Genomic DNA, 23,143 nt, shown 5'->3' with positions numbered 1-23,143 from the left:
AGTGATTCTCCTGCCTCAGCCTCCCGGGTAGCTGGGACTGTAGGCGTGCACCACCACGCCTGGCTGATTTTTGTATTTTTAGTAGAGATGGGGTTTTGCTGTGTTGGCCAGGCTGGTCTCGAACTCGCAACCTCAAGTAATCCTCCCGCCTCAGCCTCCCAACGTGCTGGGATTACAGGTGAGAGCCACCGTGCCTGGCCCCAGATTTTGTTTCTTCTTGAGTCAGTTTCAACAGGTTGTGTCTTTCTAGGAATTTTGGACATTTCATCAAATGATATAATTGGTTGGCATACAATAACTCATAATATCCTTTTTATTCTGTAAGGTCGGTAATAATTTCTTTGCTTTCATTCCTAACTGTAATAATTTGAATCTTCTTTTTTTCCCTTAGTCAATCTAGCTAAACATTAGTAAATTTCATTGATCTTTTCAAAGGACCAACTTTTGGTTTCATTGATTTCCCTCTATTCTGTTCTCTATTTCATTAAATTACTGTTCTAAACATTATTATTTCCCATTTTCTGCTTTCTTTAGGTTTAGTTTGACCTTTTTCTGGTGTTATAGCAAAGTATAAGGCTGGATTATTGACTTGAGAACTTTTTAAATACAGGCTTTAATAGCTATACATTTTTCTATAAGCATTGCTTTAGTTGTTTGCCATAAGTTTTTGTATGTTGTGTTTTCTTCTTCATTCATCTCAGCATATTTTCTAGTTTCCCTTGTGATTTCTTCTTTGACCCATTGGTTATTTAGAAATGTGGTCTTCAGTTTTCACAAATTTGTGACTTCTCAAATTTCTTACTAATTTCTAGTTTCATTCCATTATAGTTGGAGAACATACTTTGCATGATTTCAAACTTTGTAAATGTACTGAGACTTGTTTTATCACCTAGCATATGGTTTATCCTGGAGAATGTTCCATCTGTTTGAGAAGAATGTGTATTCTGCTGTTGTTGGGTGGAGTGTTCTATAGATTTGCTGTTGGGTCTAGTAGGTTTATGGCATTGTTCAAGCCTTCTATTTCCTTATTCATCTCCATTTATTTTTATGTACTCTGCCTTGTAGGGACTGTATAATTATTATCCCATTTTGCAAATGAGGAAAGGACTAAAGTAATAGACAGTGCTAAGATTTGAATAAAGGATATCTGGCTTCAGAGGCCATGCTTTTAACTACCACAGATTGAGTACCCCGTATCCAAAATGCTTGGGACCAGAAGTGTTTGGGATTTTGATTTGTTGTTTTTTTCTTTTGTTTTGTTTTTTGGAATATTTGCACATACATGATGGGGTATCTTGAGGATGGGACACAGATGCAAGTCTACACACAAAATTTATATATGTTTCATATATACATTATACACATAGCCTGAACGTAATTGTATGCAATATTTTTGAATAACTTTGTGCATGAAACAAAATTTTGACTGGGACCCATCACATGAAGTAAGGTGTGGAATTTTCACTTGTGTCATCATGTCAGCACTCAAAAAGTTTTGAATATTGGAACATTTCAGATTTCAGGTTTTCTGATTGGGACACACAGACTGTATGTGAGAAATAATTGATGTAGCTTTTGTGTCACTTTGCATATTAGAAAAAAAGCATTCTTTCACTCTTTTCCTCATTCTCAACACAATTCTTTGCTGTTATAGAACGTTATTTTCAATGTTAAACTATTTCTGTCATCCCAGTAGCATATTCTATGTATAGTGAGCATGGGATAGTTTTGGGGGCAACCATTTTGACTGAATTTTATTACTCTGTGTTGTTTGGGTTTACTTGGATAGTCTTAGAAATTATTTTGAATTTTTTATAGCATAGCCCTTGGTACTGTTCTAAGATACATTTCTCATTTGTGGTCATTGTATTTTGGAGTTGTTTATAAATATTTTTTTAAAAGCAGGCATTGGCCGGGCACGGTGGATCACACCTGTAATCTCAGCACTTTGGGAGGTTGAGGCGAGCCGAACACTTGAGGCCAGGAGTTTGAGACCAGCCTGGCCAACATAACGATATCATGTCTCTACTAAAAATATAAAAAATTAGCCGGGTGTGGTGATGTGTGCCTGTAGTCCCAGCTCCTCAGGAGGCTGAGGCACGAGAATCGCTTGAACCCAGGAGGTGGAAGTTGCAGTGAGCCGAGATCTTGCCACTGCACTCCAGCCTGGGCAACAGAAGAAAAGCAGGCCTTGAGGATACTTGTTTGTGCTAATTTTTGGTTTTCTGGTACTGATTTTCCTTATTTTGAGGCACCTTGATTCAGAGGAGAGGACTAAATTGGGGCTGAGTTCTAATCTTAGTTCTGCAGAACTTTGTGGAAATCTCTTAATTTTTTGACACTTTAGCAGAATGGCTTAATATTACCTCATATTGAACTTGGGCTCAGATTTAATAATGTTTGTAAAAAGGTTCTGAAGGTTTACAGTGTACTATGGACATGCCCTGGGTAGAGGGAGTTTCTGAGTCTGTATTGTTAGAGCTGAAACCACCATAATGACAATCTAAGGAAGTGTTCCATTACTAGCTGTGTGATCCCAGACAAGTTACTTGACACCTCTGTGTCCTAATTACTTCATCTGTAAAAGATAGTATTATCCGTACCTACTGCATGGGAATGTTGTGATGATCAGTAAATAATACACGCAAAGCACTTGGGGTAGTGCTTGTTAAATGGTACATATCAATAATGGTTACTACTCTTTTAGTGTTGTATGTGCCAGAGAGGGAAAATATATTGAGTAAACATTCATACAATGCCAGAAAATGAATTGAGTAAATTGAGAGTGATTTCTTTTAAGTTTGCTTGTTTTACTTTTTGCTACACTTAATCTGTAATTTAAGTAATAATATATTTGAAATATTAGGGATTATCATACTACATTTATTATGTCCTTGCAGAAAGTTGCAAATAATTAGTTAAAAGAACATTTGGGTTTTGGTAAATCACGTAAAAGTCATTACCATTTCATTTGTTAGCAAAACTGTACTTTTGAAAAAAATTATAAAAATGTGAGAACACTTACAAAAATGTGCCAGAGAGCGTGGAGTTAGATTTATTTGCCCCAGTGGATCTGTTCCAGAATCTGAGACTGTAGTAGTGAGCTGTGATCTCTCCCAAGCACATACCTGTGGGCCTGTGTTACATTAATCAGGGGCCAGAACCGCCCTGGGATGTGTGTGCAGGAATTAAAAAGAGTAATGCAACCCAGGTCCTGAGAAGTATGAAAGGAAATCAGTCGACTTGTGAGAGTTTAGTGCTTAAGATCAAAGTTCTTTTTCTTGTTTCCCTTCCGCTACCACTGCTTCCCAAGGTCTCTTGGCACCTGCTGGGATTGGGTAGTGCACAGGAATTCCCTCATGGGGTCTCCAGAGCCGATACTAAGCTGAGGGATCAGAGAACCTCTGCCTTAGCTTCCCAGGACACCCACACCCAGGTGCCTCTGTTCCATCTTGTTTATAACCTGCTTGAGGCCCTCCCTCAACTGTGCCAGTTTCGTCTGACATGGCCCTGTGCTCTGATTTTTGGCTCTTCCCCTGAGGGACACAGATTGCGGGGGTCCTCTGCTGTGGCATGATTCCCTGTAGCGTGGATTTCTGGAGTTTTGTTTCTCTGAAGTCCTGATTCCACAAGGCTGGTCTGTGCTCTGCTCCTCAACAGCACAGTTGATGACTACACAGCTTACCCTTCCCCCTCCTTCTGCTCACCCCCTGCTCCGAAGGCTGTCCACACACACACGTGGGATGCACACCTCCGTGTATGTGCACACTCTTCCAGATGAGCCCAACCCTGCTTGAGGCAGATCTGGGCTCCACCCCAAAGTTGTTTTTTGTTTTGTTTTGTTTTGTTTTTGCTGAAACACTCAGAGAGCCTCACAACACAGACTCTGAGGACTACATCCTTTCAAGTTTCAAGTTACAAGTTACTCTTAGCTGATATTGAGGTGCCTTTATAGAACAACTCACTCTATTTCCTTTGGCCTGTAGTCATTTTATGAGTATTTGTTAGTTATCTGTATTTATAATGCTACTCAGTCTTTTTGTAGAGTTTCCTTTATCTTAGTTTTATAAGAGGACACTCAGAATTGTTATATTGGTCAAATAAAGTAAACTTCACAGAATGAAGGTAGCGTATTAAATTATGTGTAGTCATTGACAGTTGCTTTGTAGCACTGATAAAGCTTATAACTTCTTATACTTTTTTCTAGTAAATAAATTTACTTGATCTTTTAAAAATAATTATATTTTGGCAAGTAGAGAGATGAGAGTGATGCTAATTCCAACTTATTTTGAGAAAGGTTAGGATAAAGACCCTTTTAATTTATTACTTATATTATTTTAATTTATTTTGAGAAAGGTTAGGGTAAAGACCTTTTTAATTTATTACTGTATCTGGTATAGCTTTGTGAGCTGCCATTTCCCTGTATGCAGATTCTCACGTTTTTGAGGTTTGAAAATCCTTTGTCCCAAGCCTTTCTAACCACAGCTCAGTTGCTGAGCAGAAGAGTAGGTTGCCATCAAGTACAAAACATGTATCACGGAAACATCACTGTGGATCCAGCTTTTAACTTCCCAGAACTCTTTATCAGTTGCTCCCACGTTGAAAATTTGGATTGAGTGGTGCTCGTCTTCCAAAACAAACTTGGGAAACTGAGCCAGAGCACGCCTCTGGGAGACTCAATGTAGGAAAAAGGGCATTGAGCTTTGCAATTTGCAAAGCTTGTTCCAGAAAGTGTTGAGCTGCAAAGCTGTGAAGAAATGATACTTGAAACAGAGGATTGAAATGTGCCTCATTTAGAATAAAACCTGTCTCTAAAACTGGTATTTTCCTTTTAAAATTGCCTTGGGAAAATAAGAAATTAATTTTTACTTTGCTCCTTATTTTACAGACTGTAGACTTTTAATTCTATTTTTTTTTTTTTTTTTTTTTTTTTGAGACGGAGTCTTGCTCTGTCACCCAGGCTGGAGTGCAGTGGCGCAATCTCAGCTCACTGCAAGCTCCGCCTCCTGGGTTCAGGCCATTCTCCTGCCTCAGCCTCTCTGAGTAGCTGGGACTACAGGCGCCCACCACCATGCCCGGCTAATTTTTTTTTTGTATTTTTAGTAGAGACGAGGTTTCACCGTGGTCTTGATCTCCTGACCTCGTGATCCGCCCGCCTCGGCCTCCCAAAGTGCTGGGATTACAAGCGTGAGCCACCGCGCCCGGCTGACTTTTAATTCTAAAGAGTTGTGGAGCATGTCTTACATTTAAGGGCATGCTTAAGACTCTGGCAGGGGCAAGCTTTCATGACTAACTTCATTTATTCTTTGAAGAGTAGGGATGTGTTCTGATTTCAGCTGTCATTAGAATGGTGAAGATGGGCCAGTACTTTGGGAGGCCAAGGTGAGTGGATCACTTGAGGACAGGAGTTTGAGAACAGCCTGGCCAACATGGCAAAACCCCATCTCTACTAAAAAAACAAAAATTAGCCAGATTACCCATAATCCCAGCTACTCAGGAGGTTGAGTTGACTTGAACTCCTGAGGCGCAGGCTGCAGTGAGCCGAGATCACGCCGCTGCACTCCAACCTGGGCAACAAAGCGAGATTTTGCCTCAAAAAGAAGGGTGAAGATGAGGAAGGGAAATCCTTGGAACATCATCTAATTGTTTCGTTGCAGGCTTTTTTCCTGCAGCCATAGGCACAATTTTTTCTATTGCCAAGTATAGGAGACATAGGCCCTGAGGATGCCCCTGGACATCAGGATAGGCTCCAAGAACAGAGGCTTATATGTTCCTATTATGCTTGAAGAAAATATTAGCTGCACAGAAATGTGACCTGCTCCATGACAAATGAGACCACGAAGGCTCTGAATTTAGCATACTACTCTCAGATGCTTAAGCTAAGCCAGCCCTTGGTGCACAACTGCACTTGGGTATCTGGAACAGGTGGCCAGTATTAAATGAGAGAAGGAGCAGAGGTAGCACAGTGTCTCTGAAAGCAGGGGACAGTCACTTCATTACCCTCAGTTCCCCGCAAGAGGAAGGGTCCTGTGAACTTCCATCATGGTCATATCAAGTTTCTGAGGACACCCTGTAGCTCGTTCTGGCGCTTGCTGTTTCTCAAGGGTAGAGGTGACCACTCAAAGGTTCAGTCAGTCCCATCTTAAAATTAATCTCGTAATCACCAGGTCCCTGTCCCTCTTGACATATTCTTCTGGAGGAAGGAAAGTATCAGGACAGTTCACATGGGAATAAATTATATATTTATTTGTAGGATAAAAATCTGTGGGTCACCCTGCCCCGGACTGTGTGAATGTTTCGTTTCCCTTGAAATACTTCTGTGGAAAAGAAAATCTTAAAAGCATTTCAGTTGTCTACACCCAAGGGGGAAAGACAAATCAAAAGCAAATGTCCTTCAGGGATGCTCAGAGATCTTAACACATTTAACTCCACTTAGAAGGACATAAATGTTCTGTGCAAAGACTGTTGAGGGGTTCGTGTAAATATGATTTTAATGGGATATATGTAGTCAGCATAGCTGTGTGAACTGTATATATCTCCTTATATATGTTAGGCATTTAGTGAATATTTGGTACTGTAGTTTCATCATGATAATACTTGGGTATCAAAGCAGTTTTCAGTGTATGTTAGTACTCTGAACACTAAAATAGACATACTTCTGGTATAATTTAGAAAGCTTTTCTTTAAGAAGGGCTGAAACTTCTCTTTTTAACCAGATAAAAAAAAATATGTAAGTGTAACATCCCATTCCATGATCATTCCACTTAATATGCTTTTCACTCTTGAGAGTGCACCTTGGTAAGAGGCCCATAATCTTCCCTCCAGAGTGGAGATTTTCCACTAGATAAGACATGGAGAAAAAGAGGGGATATTTACAAATCTGTTTACTGCAGCAGAATGCCTGGGCTACCAGTCCCCCCCAATAATAGCATTATTAAGCTTTCGCCACATAAGCTTATTGATTGATTAAACAAATTTAGCCTTTCTTTACATCTCGTTGGCTGGATTTGAAACCTGTGTGCTTTCATTTTTATTTCAGTAGTGGTTTAAAGAAGGGTGACATTTTCTTTGGTGCTGCTGAGTCCTCTGATAGCTCTGCCTAACTTTTCTGGCCAGGGCTGATAAAGGATACTTCCTGGAATGGTCAAGAGCCTCAATTTCTTCATCTTTAGTGGGGGTAGCGTTTACTCACAAAATCTGTTAGAAGGATTAAATGCTGTAACATATACTCAAGCCTCTGGCTCATGTTAGGTGCTCAACAAATTGCAGTTCAAGGCCTTCCTTTCTCTTCTCCCTTAAGATATTTAACTCAGCAGTTCCTTATACATACTAGTTCAGCAGATGGATTTACTAAAGTGAGAAAATATACTCCCAGCTTCTTAACAATTGGGGCAACATAGACTGCATTCTAAGAACCCAAGAACCTGGTAACAATGCCGTGAAACAGTAGCTATGTATCATGTGCTGAATTTCCATGGCCAAGTTGTGCAAATCCTTATTATTATTTGAATATTTGCCTTTTTTTTTTGATTATTTGTTCTATGATGTTTGCATATATATGTGTGTGTGCTTGGGTTTTTTTGTGTGTGTGATTTTTTGTTTTGTTTTGAGACGGGATCTCACTCTGTCTCCCAGGGTGGAGTGCAGTGGCGCCATCATAGCTCACTGCAACCTCAACCTCCCAGGCTCAAGCCATCCTCCTACCTTACCCTCCCGAGTAACTGGGACTACAGGCACACTCCACCATGCCTGGCCTGTTTTTATACCTTTTTAGTGTGGATTTGCATTAATACTATTAGATGAGATTCTGTGGCTCTTTCCAGAATTTTTACTTTGCATTTTAGAAATCTGTGAATAGTTGAAAGCTGCCAGTATCCTCTGAGAAAAAGGGTAGGCAAGTGTGATCTGTCACTGAATTTTATTCTTCAAATAAGATAAAAAGTGTAAGAAAATTATCAAAGCTAAAAGTTGACCAATTTTAATTGACAGTCTCTTGTGTAGCCTGTTTTTTGTTTGCTAGACTTGACCTTCCTCAAAACATTTTTCCCTTTTACTTTGTGTTTTTTCTTTTCTAATTCCCTTTAACAATCAGCACATCTTATTTTATATATATATGTGTATATATATATGAATGTGTGTATGTATGTATGTGTGTGTGTATGTGTGTATATATATATATATATTTTTTTTTTTTTTTGAGATGGGGTTTCACTCTTGTCGCCCAGGCTGGAGCGCAATGGCACAATCTTTGCCACCTGGGTTCAAGCAATTCTCCTGCCTCAGCCTCCTGAGTAGCTGGGATTACAGGCATGCGCCACCATACCCAGCTAATTTTGCATTTTTAGTAGAGATGGGGTTTCACCATGTTGGCCAGGCTGGTCTCAAACTCCTGACCTCAGGTGATCTGACCACCTCAGCCTCCCAAAGTGCTGGGATTACAGGCATGAGCCACCATGCCCGGCCTATTTTATATTTTTGAAGAAATATTTGAAAAACCTCTTGTGGCTGATGCTTACTTTTGATTTAGAATTTCTCTCTGAATTGAACTGACCAAGTTGAAGTTCAGGTATGCCAAAGAGCATAACAATCATAAAACTGTCCAAGTGGACACTTTCCCCTCAGTGGACATGTTAAGCAACAACCAAGCCTTTTTTGTCCTATCACTGGTTCTCAAATTTATGATCTGGTTCATAATTAGTTTTTTATCATTTGGCCAACTGGATGCTAATATTTATAACTTAAGTTTTCTTCTGTTTTAGCAGAGTTGGTGGTGGTAGTTTGTTTTTTGGAAAGTCAGGAAATGCAAAATAAATTTTATCTTTAATGCAGGCAGTACAGTATTTTTGAGATATCTTGTTGAGGTATTTCAGCAGCTCAGTCTTACCGGGTAAAACTGGTGGATGGCAGCAGAATCTGGAACATCATGCTTGCCCACACTTGAACAGCAGGCAGTGGTGAGAGTGAGAAATTAGGTTAGGGAAGGTTAGGGATGGGCTTGCTGGGGGTAGGATGAGGAGCAGGGAGCTGGCCTCTGCTCTGGAATGCAACGTGCCCCCGTGTCCTCTCCCACCATGCCCCTCGTCTGATGCGCTGAGAACTTTGAACAGGTCCTGAGTGTGTGTCCAGTTTAGTTTCATAACACGAAAGTGGCAAAGTCAAGAGGGAGCCTGACTTCCAGCATTAGATCACAAAATGAAACCTTCAGGGAGCTGGCAGCATTTCCACCGTAGCACTTCACAGGGCTTTATACCTTACATTTTTCCGCCTTTGTTTAAATATCCAACCTGTCCGACCTGTTCGGGCTGAACAAGCTGGTGCTAGCAAACACCGAAGCGTGCCCACTCACTGTCAACCTTTTTCTGATGTGTTAAGGAAGGTGATTAGCAGCAACATTGTCCCCCCGCCAACCCCCATCCCACCCTCCCCACCGGAACATAAACAAGAAGCACTGAAGTCTTAGCCTGTGTATTCATGACACGGATTCTCATCTCACCTTTGGCATGTCTTTGTGCCTGTGGGCCGTCCTCAGCTTCTCTTTGGGCTCTGGGATGCTTAATGGAAAGGTTGTTGGCCTTCAGTGGAGACAGATTTTATATTTCCTTAAACCGGAGATTCAGTTGCATAATGGGTTCATTGGTCCTGTGGTGTCAGCACTTAATTCTTCCTCTTCATGCTTATATAACCCAGCTTGCTCAAGAGGACTGCTGTTCCAAGTTTATGGGTGGGAAAACTGAGGTCTGTGATGCTGCAGGTTCTTCCAGGGCTCTCTCTCCGGTTTCTGTTGGTGGATGGTGTACTGTTCCTCCCTCGACATCTCTAGAGAACAGAGGCCATGTGTGCACCATGTCCATCCGTTTTAGATAAAAGTGGCTATAAACGGCCTTGGTCATACAGAAGGGCTCTGTCACCTGGTTGGTCTTGGGAGGTGACATTTCTCTTTGGATTCATTTATATTCATTCTCTCTCCAATCTTGGTTCCCCTTTCCTTGCCAGCAGTTTCTCAGTGGCCCCTAAGCAATATAACACAACATCCCCAGAGTGGGTGGCTTTCCTTTTTCACTACGCTGCTTCTTGCACTCGCCCACTGCACCTTCCACTTTCCTTGTGGGCACATGGCCGACCATCTGGGATGGCCCCACCCGTGCATTTCTTGTTCCTCTTTTGGAACTGGCTGAGGAGTAGCAGTGACTTAGCACTGCCCTATCATGAAGATAGTCATCTCTTCCTCCTGCACAGAAAGTGAGTAACTAACTAGGTCTCGCCTTCTTGAAGACACCTCAAGTGATCTCCCTTCAAGCTGAAGTGGGAAATGGCCCCTGTGACTTCGGCACTTCCCTCTTCCTACGAAGCTTAGGTGTGGGGGTTGGTGTGTATGATTTTAGCCGTTGTCCTGGGAAGCTGGTCTCTGGTGGCCGGCAATGGCTTCCCTCAGAGGGGACAGCTCTGGGCTCTTGAGGTCACTTTGGGAATGATGACTTCAGTTGGGACACCATCACCTCAGACTGTAATATGGGGATATTCAGCATCCCTGCTGGGAGAGGCCAGCCATGGGTGTGGGGATTTGGACCCCAGGCTGCATGTAAATGTTGAGGAAACTGAGGGAGGTTAGCCTGGGGAAGAAGAAGAGGCCGTGACAACACAGCAGCTGCCCTGAGGTATCTAAGGCCTGTCGGTGGGAAATGGGAGCCTTCCACTGATGTCTCTGGATTCACCCAGGAAGGTCCTAGCCGGCCGATTGTAGCTCTATGTTAATGAGAGTTCTCTTTGGGTGAGAGAAACATCAATTCATCCAACTTCTGAGGTCTTTTGTTTGTTTTTAAGAATGTCTGACTTTGTATGGAAATATGTACTATGTATTTTTGTGGATTTTGTAAATAGGTATGGGGACCAAATAACATGAAAATTTATTTTAGCAAAACATAAGCAGGCAAGGGAAAAAGACAAGCACCGGAAGATGTAGGGTGTTACTGATTCAAGGGTAGGGCAGTTAGGAATCATGTCTAGAGTAAAAGATTTTTAAAAGGTTAGTGCTGGTTCATGTGGACTGACTGCCAACACGTCCCTTACCTACTGGATCTGAAAGTCAGGAGAGGAGGAAGGAGCTGTAGAGGCAGCAGAGAAGGGCCCTCAGTTTTCTAAGTAGACAGTCATTAGCAAGAGAATGTCATCCCTCGACCCTTGGCCCAGGAGTTTGAGGCTGCACTGAGCTAGGATTGCACCACTGCACTCTAGCCTAGGTGGTGCAGCAAGATGCTATTTCCAAAAAGAAAAGAATACGTATTCTTCAGGCATTATAATCCTAGCTCAATGCATCATTAAGGCAGTATCTGTACCAAGAATGCAGAAGGGTCTTTACCCAGGACCAAGATAGAAAAGGAACTGCTGTCTCCAAATACTGCCAAGGAACCTGAGGTAGGAGAGCAGAGATGGTGGTCCAGCCTGGAGAACCATGACCCCATGCCTGGGGTTGGAGAGAAGCTCTGGGCTGACGAACAGTGGAGATTGAGAGTCCACCAAAGCTGTTTGCTTCTAAGGAACATGAAAATGAACCCCTGGTACACCTGGACTTCAAATTAAGATTCCTTAACTTCTGATAAAATTTAACTTTATCCTTACACTGGCTCCCTTGGAATACTATGCTACAGTCAACAGATGAGAGGCGTTCTCTATTCTGGGGATGTATTGCCCTAGTATTGCAGGGAAAGGGGGGCTTGTAGAGGAGATCCATGCTGTGGAGCATGTGGTCTTTATAGACACCTCCCAGAATGGAGGCAGTAGGAATAAACCTCAGTACCAGCTGCAAAGCTTGACTTTGTCATGGCCTCCATGGGCCACATTGCCCACTTTAGAGACTGTGGGATCTAACTGGCCAGTGGTGGTGGCTGCAGTGTCCAGTGCATTTCACCAGGAGCATCCTGCAAGCCCTGGGAGCTGCCTGGCTGACGGCATTCCCACAGCGAGCCTACAGACTGCGAGTGTACCATTCATGCCAGGCTGACTTTAGATTTTTCTAAGGGCTGGCTTTGGGGGTCAGCACAGGTGCTTATGCATTGTCTAACCTTCCTCCACACCCTGGGACAGCTGTTGTGACCTGCCTTCCGGACAAGCATGACTGAACCCAAACAACACCTGAATTACTAGAAGGTGCCTCTGCAGTTTACAGGTGGGGCCACACCAGGAATTGCTCAGTTGCCACCTTGCTGTCCTCCCCCCACCCCCTCCCACTCTGTGTCTGCTCTCCATCCCCCGTTTGCTTGCATAGAACTTGATTAGCATTACAAGCATCATCCACAGCCCTCCACACTGAACTCCTAGGCATTTGTTAGGAAAACATACACACATCTTTCTAGAATCGTACTTTGGCCAGAAATATAGGTTGTGCAGCTGTGGAGGTTCTTAATCTTATTCATTCCCTCTTTGTTTATCACAAGGCTTTGTTGGACAAAATAAAGTGAGTACCAGGTACGGATGGGGATATCTCTATAATCAGGCTGCCAGACCCTGTTTGAACCTGTTGCCTCCAGCTTGGCAGGTCCTGGGCCGTGCTATGTGAGCTTTGTATACAGCGTCCTGTGTCCTGACGGAGTGACTTTCCTTACGGTACCATTCACTCAGAGTATCAAATAAGTCGGCTCCTCCATTAACAGTCCTAGGATGAAATCGAGACTGAAAAGTTAGCAAATACTGGAAGTGTCTAGATTTCTCCTGAGGTTTAACCTTCACATGCAAATTACGTATGCGGAGCTTGAAGAATGTCTGAGACCTGCTGTGAGGGCAGCTATGACTAAGTAATCTTTGGTTTGGATCACATTTAAACTTGTTGAGAGTTTCCCAAAGGATTTTGCCCCCAAAAGAATTTTAAGAATGTTAAATTTCCCAACTTTTTGGTTAAGCATTTATGCCTGGTAAACTGATGGAGAGACTGCTAGTATATTGGAAGATGAGTCTGGGAGATGTTTAATGCTGGTATCCAAAAAATGTCAGCGTCCTGGTCAAATGGTTAACCGACCCTGCAGACGGTGCAGAGAGCTGGAGAAGTTCATTGTGATTCCATGGTTCTCACACTTAAGCAGGCTTCAGTATCACCTGCAAGGCTTGTGCAAGCCAGACTGCTGGGCCCTGACCCAGCGCCTACCAGTCTGCAGACCTGGGGTGGGACTCGGGGGTTTTTATTTGCATGAAGCTCCCAGGTGGTGCCCATGCTGCTGGTCAGAAGCCTACAGAGTGAACACTGGTGTTCCAGGAGACTGTCAGGATTGTCCTCATTTTACCAGTGTGGAAACTGAAGCTGAGGTAGCCCAAGATTCTCTGGAGTCTCCATAGTTACTAGGTGGCAGAACAGAGATCACACATCTCAAATGTGTCACTGCTCAGAGACCACCCAAAAGCTTCATTGCATCACATGGTCTCTGTCTACACCATCTTTCCACCCAGATTCCTGATTGCTGCTCAGAGCAAGCCAGTGCTTGAATAGCTAAGAGCTTTACCCCATTCCCAAGTCTAATGACTTCCATGCCTAAGGAAGGTCAGCCGAAAGTTCCTGTATTTGGAACTGGAAAGGAGAACATTCAGGGAGGCTGGGAGGGTCAGCTTTTAGGGATTGGTCTGTCTCCCTGGAGTTATTGACCAGCCTTCAGCCCTTGCACAGGGTGTACTCTTTGGTTTAACTCTGATGTTTTCAGTATTCTTACAGACAACCTATACTAAAATGGACCATCTCAAATTTTAGAAAGCAAATGATTACACTTGTGGGAGAAAAGCCACATAAGTTGAAAATCAGCATCTACTCCTAAATTCAACGTAGGCTCCAAGTTGTGCCAAAAAGTGCTCAGATTTGGGTTCTTTTTTTTCCAAGTTTAAAAAACATCTGCTATATTTGTGTTCGTTCACCACCGTAAAAGCCTCTTTGGGTGTTATGAATAGGATAAAACTTCTCTTGACTCCAAAAGTTCTGATAAAATTCCTTCCTTAGACCACAGTGCGGCAGGATTCCTACTGTTAAAGTGTCATGCTTCCAAAAGAAAATTACAGAATCTTATGGAAAGGCAGAACTATACTTGGATTTTATGTTAACCTCTCTCTACAGTGAGTGTAGGTGTTGTTTTGAATGAACAAACATATGAATTCCAATAAGAAAAGGTTAACACATGTCCTCAGTGTTCATTGTTGGAGTGTTTTCGATTGAAGTCGCTTCAGTGTGGCACTGTTCACAATCTCGTGTCATGTTTGCTCACACCAAATTCTAGCAAGGCAAGTTATAAGATGTCCTGGAACCTGAGAGCGTATGTAATAGTAATACTCTGAGTGAAGCAAACATTTTCTACATATACTTCATTCCTTCTCTCCTTCATTTGTCCATTCAGGAATTCAACAAATATTTATTTGTTTGTTCTTCCATCCAGCAATTTAGCAGATACTTACTGACCAACACCTGTGTGCCACCAGGGCTCGTGCAGAGAACAACAGAGACCAGGTTCTTGCTGTGATGGAACTTACTTTCAATTGAGGGTGAGGGGACAGTCAGACGAGTAAAATACATGATATCTTCAGCTACTGCTGTGTGCTGTGGAGGAAGAAACACTAAATTGTGGGCGTAAGAGCATCTGCACAAGTGGGGTGTGGGGCCTCAGGGAAGGCTTTGCAGGAGAGGCATGTGGCACGAAACCTGGACGGCAGGAGCCAGGCTTGGGAAGGTCTGGGGTGCAGTTTTCCGGGCAGAAGCAGCAAGCACCTGAGTCCCAGAGGCGGGAACTAGTTGGATGCATTTGAGGGACCCACAGGGGCTAGTCTGTCTAAAAGGGCCTTGAGATGGAAGAGGGCAGGGTGCTCCACTATTGAAGTCTAGCAGATAGGTGGAAGCCAGATTTATTTTAATTCTAAGAATGGGACTGTCAGAGGAATTTAGTCAGGGGAGTGGTATGATTGGTCCTGTGTTTTAGATGTTCAGCCTGGCTGCTGGATAGAAAATGGAAAATAAGAGAGCAAGAGGAAGAGCAGAGTGGCCAGCTTAAGATACTAAGACCAGCTGGTAGGAATTCCTGCCATTGCTAGTGTTTGTGCAATGTATCCATCAAAACATGAATCCTTATATATGGATCTTTGCACATTTGTTCAGTAATTAGACCTGAAGACAGATTTCTAGGAGTAGAATTACTGAGGCAAAAAGCATACATATTTAAAATTCATGGCCGGGCGCGGTGGCTCACGCTTATAATCCCAGCACTTTGGGAGGCCGAGGCGGGTGGATCACGAGGTCAGGAGATCAAGACCACGGTGAAACCCCATCTCTACTAAAAATACAAAAAAATTAGCCGGGCGTGGTGGCGGGCGCCTGTAGTCCCAGCTACTCGGAGAGGCTGAGGCAGGAGAATGGCGTGAACCCGGGAGGCGGAGCTTGCAGTGAGCCGAGATTGCGCCACTGCACTCCAGCCTGGGCGACAGAGCAAGACTCTGTCTCAAAAAAAAAAAAAAAAAAAAAAAAAAAAAAAAAAAAAAAAAAAAAAAAATTCATATCTCGTGCTCAGCCACTTTGCAGAAAGGCGGTCACTCATTCCTACTCTCACCAACGATGTGAGAGTACCAGTCTTCTGAACCACACCAACACCGCATATTGTTAATATAAGACTTTCTCACCCTCACCAATCTGGAAGGTGAAAAGATGCACTGCTCAGGTGCAGAATGGAGGAGACGTGGTTTGATAGCAGTAAATGAAGAAATCATGGGGATCGTGATAGACAACAAACTTGGTAGGAACTGCGGGTATAAACACACCCAATGGAACCCACCCAAGCTCCCTTTATGTACCTTCTGGAGGTCATAGTGCCAGCCATGTGCCCTGGGCTGTCAGATCACATCCAGACTGGAATTTGCATCTGGATCCAGCATTTCATGAGGATACCTGCACACTGGAGAGCATTCCAAGGTTACTTAGGACCAGTATAATTCCACAGACTTGCAAGCAGAGCTTGAGGGGGGGCTGTTCGCTTTTGAAAAGAGAACACATTACAGAAACGCAGTAGTCCTCTTACACTATTTGAAGAGCTGCCACGCAGATGAGAACATGGACTGATGCTATAACACAGCACCTCCCTTGAGGACAGATAGAATTTCTGGCTCAATGTGAGGGAGATGGTTTTAACAATTCGAACAGCCAGTGACAATGGAGAAGTCCTTGTTGGTGGAAGTGTCCAAGCAGAACTAAATGGTGATGCCTCCAGTCTGCTGTGGAGAGGGACTTTCTATGCAGAGTAGAGGGCTGAATGCCATCCCAGTTCCCGTTCATGAGCTCCTTGTCATTTATTGACTCTCAAGATGCATGGAAATTAGACAAATTAGCCCTTGAAATCAACCCTGAGAGAAAGACAGACTCAAGCCTTCTAAGGATTAGAATACCCTCTTTCCCACCACCCCTAATTTGTTTTGGCCACAGCTTGAGGGGAAGGGGTCATTAGTGTCTCATCATGATGATCCTGGCTCCACTTCCTGTGAGCTTTTGGGAGGAAATGAACAGCTCGAGTTGCCACTCCTGTTGTTGGAGGCTAGGGAAGCAGAGCAGGGGTCAGAGCAGTGGGGAGAATCTCTCACTACAACATCAAATCCATCGTCAGACCTGGCCAGACCCCTCCAACCCTGCAGTTCACCCGTGGGCTGAATTGAGGTTGTCAGTGCAGCTTTTGCTCATCAAGCGGCTGGAAGGACAAAGCAAGAACTTCCCATGTTGTACCCAGTAGCTGGGGATTTCACCCTGGAATGGAGCAGTGCTTGCGCTTTTGCACCTGGGGCTCCAGGGCTCAGTGGGAGAGCTGGAGTGAGCCGCTGTCTGTCAGACTGCCTTGGCCTGCTTTCGTCACTCTGCCACTTCTAGGAGTGATGCAGTTCAAGGGCAGCCCCGGTTTTCCAGACTAGGACAGAGGCTCTGCAGTCCTTGAGCAAAACTGGAGGTGGGAATGTTCTATGCCTGAGCTGTGGGCTCCTCACCCCCTTCACTTTCCTGTTGAAGTTTGGTTAGAGTTTGGTAATAAATGTGCCACCTTGGGCCACAGTCCACCAGAGAGGAAGTGTCCAGGTTCAGGTTATATCCCTAAGATTCCAGGTGGTGATCCAGAACGGAGTTAACTGACTGGCGTGGTCTTGGGAGATAGGTTGGGGCTGGGGGAAGAGCATGAGCTCAGAGTCGGCGCACATAGGTCGGCTCAAGCTCTGAGGCTATGGGCAGGTTGGCCTCCCTGCACCTCAGCTGCCACATCTGCAAAATGGAAATAATGATCTGTCTAAGGTTCCTACTAGGCCCTCACTAAGTGTTGGCCCCAGTCCCTCCTTAATGAAAACAGCTTCTTTCGTAAATCCCAAGAACAAAATAATTATCATTTTGTATTTCTATAAATATTGTGTCTTGTGATTCAAAAGATACAGCTTGAAATGGGCTCATGAACTGTTTACAGTTGTCAGCCTCTAATTTCTAATATTCTCATATCAACTGTAGAGAAGGGTGTGGATTTTGTTAATTAATTTTGAGTAATTTATTGAAAGGGCAGGTTTGATGCTAGTTTACATCTCTTATACTTTCTCAACTCTTAGATGCTTTCTTTAAAATGAGCATTTCTAAAATTGGAGTGTGAAAAACTTGCTAGCCTTTCTTTTTTGCTCCTAATGCTTACATTGAGGGATGGTGTTCTCAAGTCATAATCACTTTGGAACAGAGGTACTTAGAATAAAGCTATTTGTTCCCATGAACTTTTATAAGGCTTTAGGAGGCCAAGAACTAAATAATGGTTGTCTGTGATTCTTTATTATTATTCTATTTCTTTCCTTTTTTTTTCTTTTTTTTTTTTTTTTTTGAGACTGGTTCTCACTCTCTCTCCCAGGCTAGAGTGCAATGACATGATCATAGCTCACTGCAGCCATGACCTCCTGAGAGCCAATACCGTGCCACTGCACTCCAGCCTGGGCGACAGAGCAAGACTCCATCTCAACAACAACAAAAAAGGGGAGGGTACAGCTAAAAAGAGAGCAGAACTTCTTTTCAGAACGGTGACAGGATAGCTCATGAAAATTTTGCTGTCTTTCCCCACTCCTGAAAATTTCTCAAGCAAGATAATCCTATAAAATAGTTATTCATAAAAAGCCGTGGCTATGGTCCTAAATCTGGCACAGTTCAACCACAGTTACACGATGAGGGTGATGATGATTGTCATTGGCAAAACTAAATCATTTTTATGTTGCAAAATTAGGAAATTAAAACTCACTATTCATTTGTAATGTCATTTGTTTCCTGTATATCTTGGGACCTTGTTCTTAGAATGTTTGTTTTAGAACTCAATAAAGTAAGGTCACTTAAGTTGAATAACCCGTAAGACTCTTTTTGGAATAGACATGCACATATTTTATGTAATACTTACTATGTGGGTAGCCTAGTCCTGTAGATATTAGAGTTACCACATGTAACTTTTTCATTCTACTGTCCGAGTTAACTCTTGTGATCTATAAATCCACATAATACTACGAACAACAAGGAACTGCTTTCAGATCTTAAGCACTCTGGACATTTGCTCTGTTAGCATGTCCCAAATTTGACCACCAAAATGCTTCCAAAGCAGAAAAGAGAGATGTGTACAACAGATAGATGGGCAGTGGGTTCTTGGGGCAAGGATAGCATTATCACTTAGTTTATGAACTAGTGGAACAGTTTAGGTATCTGGGAATTCTTTATTCTACAGAATTCCATGTCCTAAAATAGTACTTTTTGTCTGCATGAGTGGAACAGGTCACCAGATAGTTTGTTTCATCTTGTTAATGCCAGTTAAGTTCATGAATGTCTTCCCGTGAACAGCAAGACATTAAGCAACACTTTTGGACAGCACTTTTTAAGAGCTTTAAGAGAGGTTCAAGGAGATTATAGAGTTTTAAAAAGATAGCAGTCACTGTATAAATTATACCTCACATCTCTTAACTAAAGACAATTTAAGTACCAATGCCTAAATATAAAATATTAAAAACATAAATGAACTGACTTCTTTGTTAGATCACATTGTGTGTGTGTGTATTCTTTTCAGACATATGAAGATCCATGAGAAGGACCCTAACAGTGCCACAGCCACAGCCCCTCCATCTCCTCTGAAACGCAGGCGATTGTCCTCCAAGAGGAAACTGAGTCACGATGCCGAGTCAGAGAGAGAAGACCCAGCACCAGCTAAAAAGGTCCTCTTGGCTCCCAGCGCAGATTCACCTGCTCATGGGACTTCTGTCAGAAATGCCACTAATCTTTATTTTCTCAGTGTGGGGACTTGGCAGACATCCATCCTAAGCTCTTAACCTGTGTTTTCCCATACTGTTTCTGTAAAGTGTCTAAGAAAAGAATACCGGTGTGCACTTCCTCTTGAGCCCCTCTGCTGAGCCCGGAGATGAAATGAGAGCTTTTACAATTGTTTCTATGCTTTCTACCTGTTTTTTCTAGCTAAAGCGCAAGCTTCATAAGCGTTCGGGACTCTTTTGTCCTCACTTTTTTATTACCAGTGCCTGGCAGATACCAGGTGCTGCATAAGTACTTGTCTGGTGGGTGGGATGGTGGATGGATGGATGGATGGATGGTAGCATTCTGGGAGTATTTGTTGTGTGAATGAATGAATGGTCAGGTCCTTAATAATCAGGATTGGATAATGCAACCCTTGCCTTTTATTATTGTAAATCTCTGCATTTAGCATTGGCCTCTCTTCCGAAGCCATCCCATGTGGGAGACCTTCATGACTTCACTTTTTTCCTTTTCCCTCAGATGGTAGAAGATGGGCAGTCAGGTGACTTGGAGAAGAAAGCTGATGAAGTCTTTCACTGCCCAATATGTTTCAAGGAGTTTGTTTGCAAGTATGGACTGGAGACCCACATGGAGACCCATTCAGATAACCCACTAAGGTAGGAGAAAGGGTGAACTAGACCTTGTTCATTTCTGTTTCTCCTGGCATGTGACAATGTTCTTAAGTCCTGTTACTCCAGTGATTGAACTTGGGCACAACAACATTAGGGAGGCAGTTAAGAAAGTATTGGTGTGGGGAAGAAGTTGGCTGAGAGTTGTCAGAGGGTGGCTGTATCCACAGGGTGTTCACATGGTTCACTGTGCCTTCTTTCTCTCAGCAAAGCCCCTTGAGTAGTCACCAGTGAGCCCCTGAACACTGGGGAGTCTGCTATCATGGGTGTTCTTGGACAACAGATTTTCTTCGCAAAAGATGTTGCAACTCAAATGACTATTAGCAATGCATGAATATGTGGCCGAAACAGGGACAGCCCACGTGTTGGATACCCCTGGCACAGTACTGGTGCATCATAGGCACTCAGAAGTGTTTGAACTGAGCTGGACCTGATAGCACAGAAACCTGAGAAGCCGTTTTGGGGTAAGAGAAAGTTCTACTTAGTGCAGGACACTTGGCCAAAAATGGATCCTGATATGTTTCAATAAAAAAGTGATAGGTGATTGCTCTGCCATCCAGCTTCAATTGTAAGGGCTTCCCAGCTCCAGTGTTTCTGATCCTTAGCCTTGCCAGGCAGAAAACATGGGTAGTGACAGGACTTCCCACAAGAATTCAGGGGACTCTTCTTTCTTTCTCTACCTTCTCTGATAACTCATCAGGCAGCCAGTCCTGTATTCTTGATGAGTTGATAGATTTGGAAGTTATTCCTAGAGAATTGCCAGTTTAAAAATGTTAACTGCCAGAGATTTTAAGCATTGGAAAGAACAAAGAACTACTTAAACACCCCTGCTGTCATTGAGAGACTTGAAAGTAGCCCATCCTGGAAGTCACACACAGCTGCAGGGTCACAGGCACACAGCAGGGCCATACACGCCTGCAGCTTTGGGTTTTAGAAGACAGCTTGGGAATGCAGGAATTTGGGCATCTGTTTGCCTGAATCCCTGATACATGGACCAGATTTCCTTCTTGAAGACACATGTTTAGCTGTGACTTAGGAATGAGAAAGTCTGAGCAAGCTGAAGACTTATGTTATAGGGAAAAGCCAAATTGTACAGTAACTTGATGCCAGGTCAAATATGATTATCCTTAATCACATTAGCCTGACATTTTTCCATTGGTGAGGGGAAAAGGAACTTACAAAAAAGTTAAACTGCTGCACAATTGAAGTGCTATAAAATGTCTTTACGGAACTCCCCAGTCTCAAGAAATTGCCTGATCATTGGGTTGGGCACAGACTGGTTGTCAGGCCTAGACCCCCACTCCTCTCTTTGCTCACACAGGACCTCAGCCAGCTACATCTGAACCTGTTTTCTCATCCTTCAAATTGAAGGAGGGCAGGACCAGATAATCCTTGTGTTCCTAAAACCTTATTTTTATTTTTTTTTTATTTTTGAGAAAAATGTTGCTTTGTCGCCCAGGCTGGAGTACACTGGCGCAATCTTGGCTCACTGCAACCTCTGCCTCCTGGGTTCAAGTGATTCTCCTGCCTCAGCCTCCCGAGTAGCTGGGATTACAGGTGTGTGCCACCACACCTGGCTAATTTTTTGTGTTTTTGGTAGAGATAGGGTTTCACCATTTTGGCCAGGCTTGTCTCAAACTCCTGACCTCTGGTGATCTGCCCCACCTTGGCCTCCTAAAGTGCTGGGATTATAGGCATGAACCACCATGCTTAGCTCCAAAGCCTGCCTCCTAACAGTTGTTTTATTCTGTCTACCAGGAAAAGGCATATGGCTCCTCCCTGTGTAGGCCCTCTGGTTCTGAGAGATTTGGGAAACTTCACAGGTTCAGGAATGTCCACAGCATCTCCAGCATGTGGGCTCGTGGTGGGGGGCAAATACTGAAATAGTTCTCTAGATCAAGGACCTGAGTGAGCAGAGATGACATTACCAGCTGAACCTCCCAAAGAGAATCATGAGCAGAGGCAGAAACCCCAGCTCCTGCTCACGTTCCTACCCAGCAGACTTCAGAGCCAGTGCTGCCGTGAGTACAGGCTGCCTCTGAGCCCCTCTGTATACTTTATCTCACTTCATATTTTATTCTGTGATCAGATACCACCTTAGAAACTATCATTTACCCCCTTCTAGATAATTCTGTACTGCAGGAAAAATAACGTGGCTCCCACAAGAGATTTCTGAGCCGTCCAAGCCTGCATAGCATGGTGTGTGGCAGCGATAGAGGCAGATCAGGTATCCCCTTCTGAAATGCTGACCTGGATGAGGGACGAGGTTCTCCTGGAGCAATCCTCTGAACAAGGACCTGCTCCAGGGAGGAGAGGCCAGGCTTCCTCTGCACAGAGGTTGGAGATGGGCGTTGCACTGGACGCTCATCATTTTTTCATAGTTGGGATGGGTAGGATTTAGTGGGTGATTAATCCACAGTGATGGTAGGGCTGGTGCTGTAGACAGGCTGTGAAGTTGAACCCTCAGTCCTGCATGTCCAGCTAGCCGACCTAGAGGATTTTCCTTACCTGTTTACTAATAATGCCCTGTGTTTGGTGAGGGGTTGGCTTAGACAGTTTTGTAGCCTGACAGGGACTTGGCCCCTCTGGGCAAGCTCTCACTTCGCTGGCCCCACAGCTGTGGCTGAGGGGTGGCCCGTAAGAAGAGAGGTTGCCGGGCATCCTTTGTGGGGGCACACAGGCCACCCCTGCGCTGTGCCTCTATCTATAATTGTTGCTAGATGGGGTGGGGCTGGCATCTGGAAACCAAAAAGAGTTGATTACAGAACATGGTTAATGTCCCTTTGTTCCTCTGTGCTCTACCGATCCCCATAATAGCCTGCTATCAGAGGAGGCCTGGGGCAGCCTGCGCCAGCGGGGCCTAGCCAGGCGGTGAACTGGGACAGTAGCTAGTGGGAGAGACAGCTTGTTAACCCAGAACTAAAATAGACACCAGCTCCATTTCAAACCCCAGAGGCAGCAGAACCACAGTGGGATGCTACCCGCTTAGACTGAAGGTTTGTAACTCAAAACAGCTGTTGCCTTCTCACTCTCCTGCACTTGTCCCCCTTCACCCCCCACCAACACTGGCAAGGTGCCCATTGTTCCTTAATAAAAAGTGTTGGAAATCCAAACTCATATAAATCTCGACTCCATTTCCCTCCACTCCACTGTGTTTCAAATGAATGAAGTGTTGTCGTAGAACAAAAGGAAGACACAAAGCTGCCTGTAGAGATGCCAGCTCTTA

At 43.7% G+C, this 23,143-nt stretch overlaps 1 protein-coding gene across 13 annotated transcripts in view; it reads left to right on the top strand.

Annotated features, from left to right (window-relative positions):
• Nucleotides 1-23,143, top strand: part of RREB1 (ras responsive element binding protein 1) — a 202,491-nt gene that overhangs the window by 143,342 nt on the left and 36,006 nt on the right. For all 13 annotated transcript variants that reach the window (XM_063632936.1, XM_063632937.1, XM_055263009.2 and 10 more), the window contains 2 exons: nucleotides 19,053-19,197; nucleotides 19,769-19,905. In XM_063632936.1, coding sequence (XP_063489006.1) covers nucleotides 19,053-19,197; nucleotides 19,769-19,905 — 282 coding nt within the window. The remainder of the gene's footprint in view (nucleotides 1-19,052; nucleotides 19,198-19,768; nucleotides 19,906-23,143) is intronic.

This window comes from Symphalangus syndactylus, chromosome 23, assembly GCF_028878055.3.
Source record: "Symphalangus syndactylus isolate Jambi chromosome 23, NHGRI_mSymSyn1-v2.1_pri, whole genome shotgun sequence".
Lineage (NCBI taxonomy): Eukaryota > Metazoa > Chordata > Mammalia > Primates > Hylobatidae > Symphalangus > Symphalangus syndactylus.
This window is presented reverse-complemented; position numbering and strand designations above follow the sequence as displayed.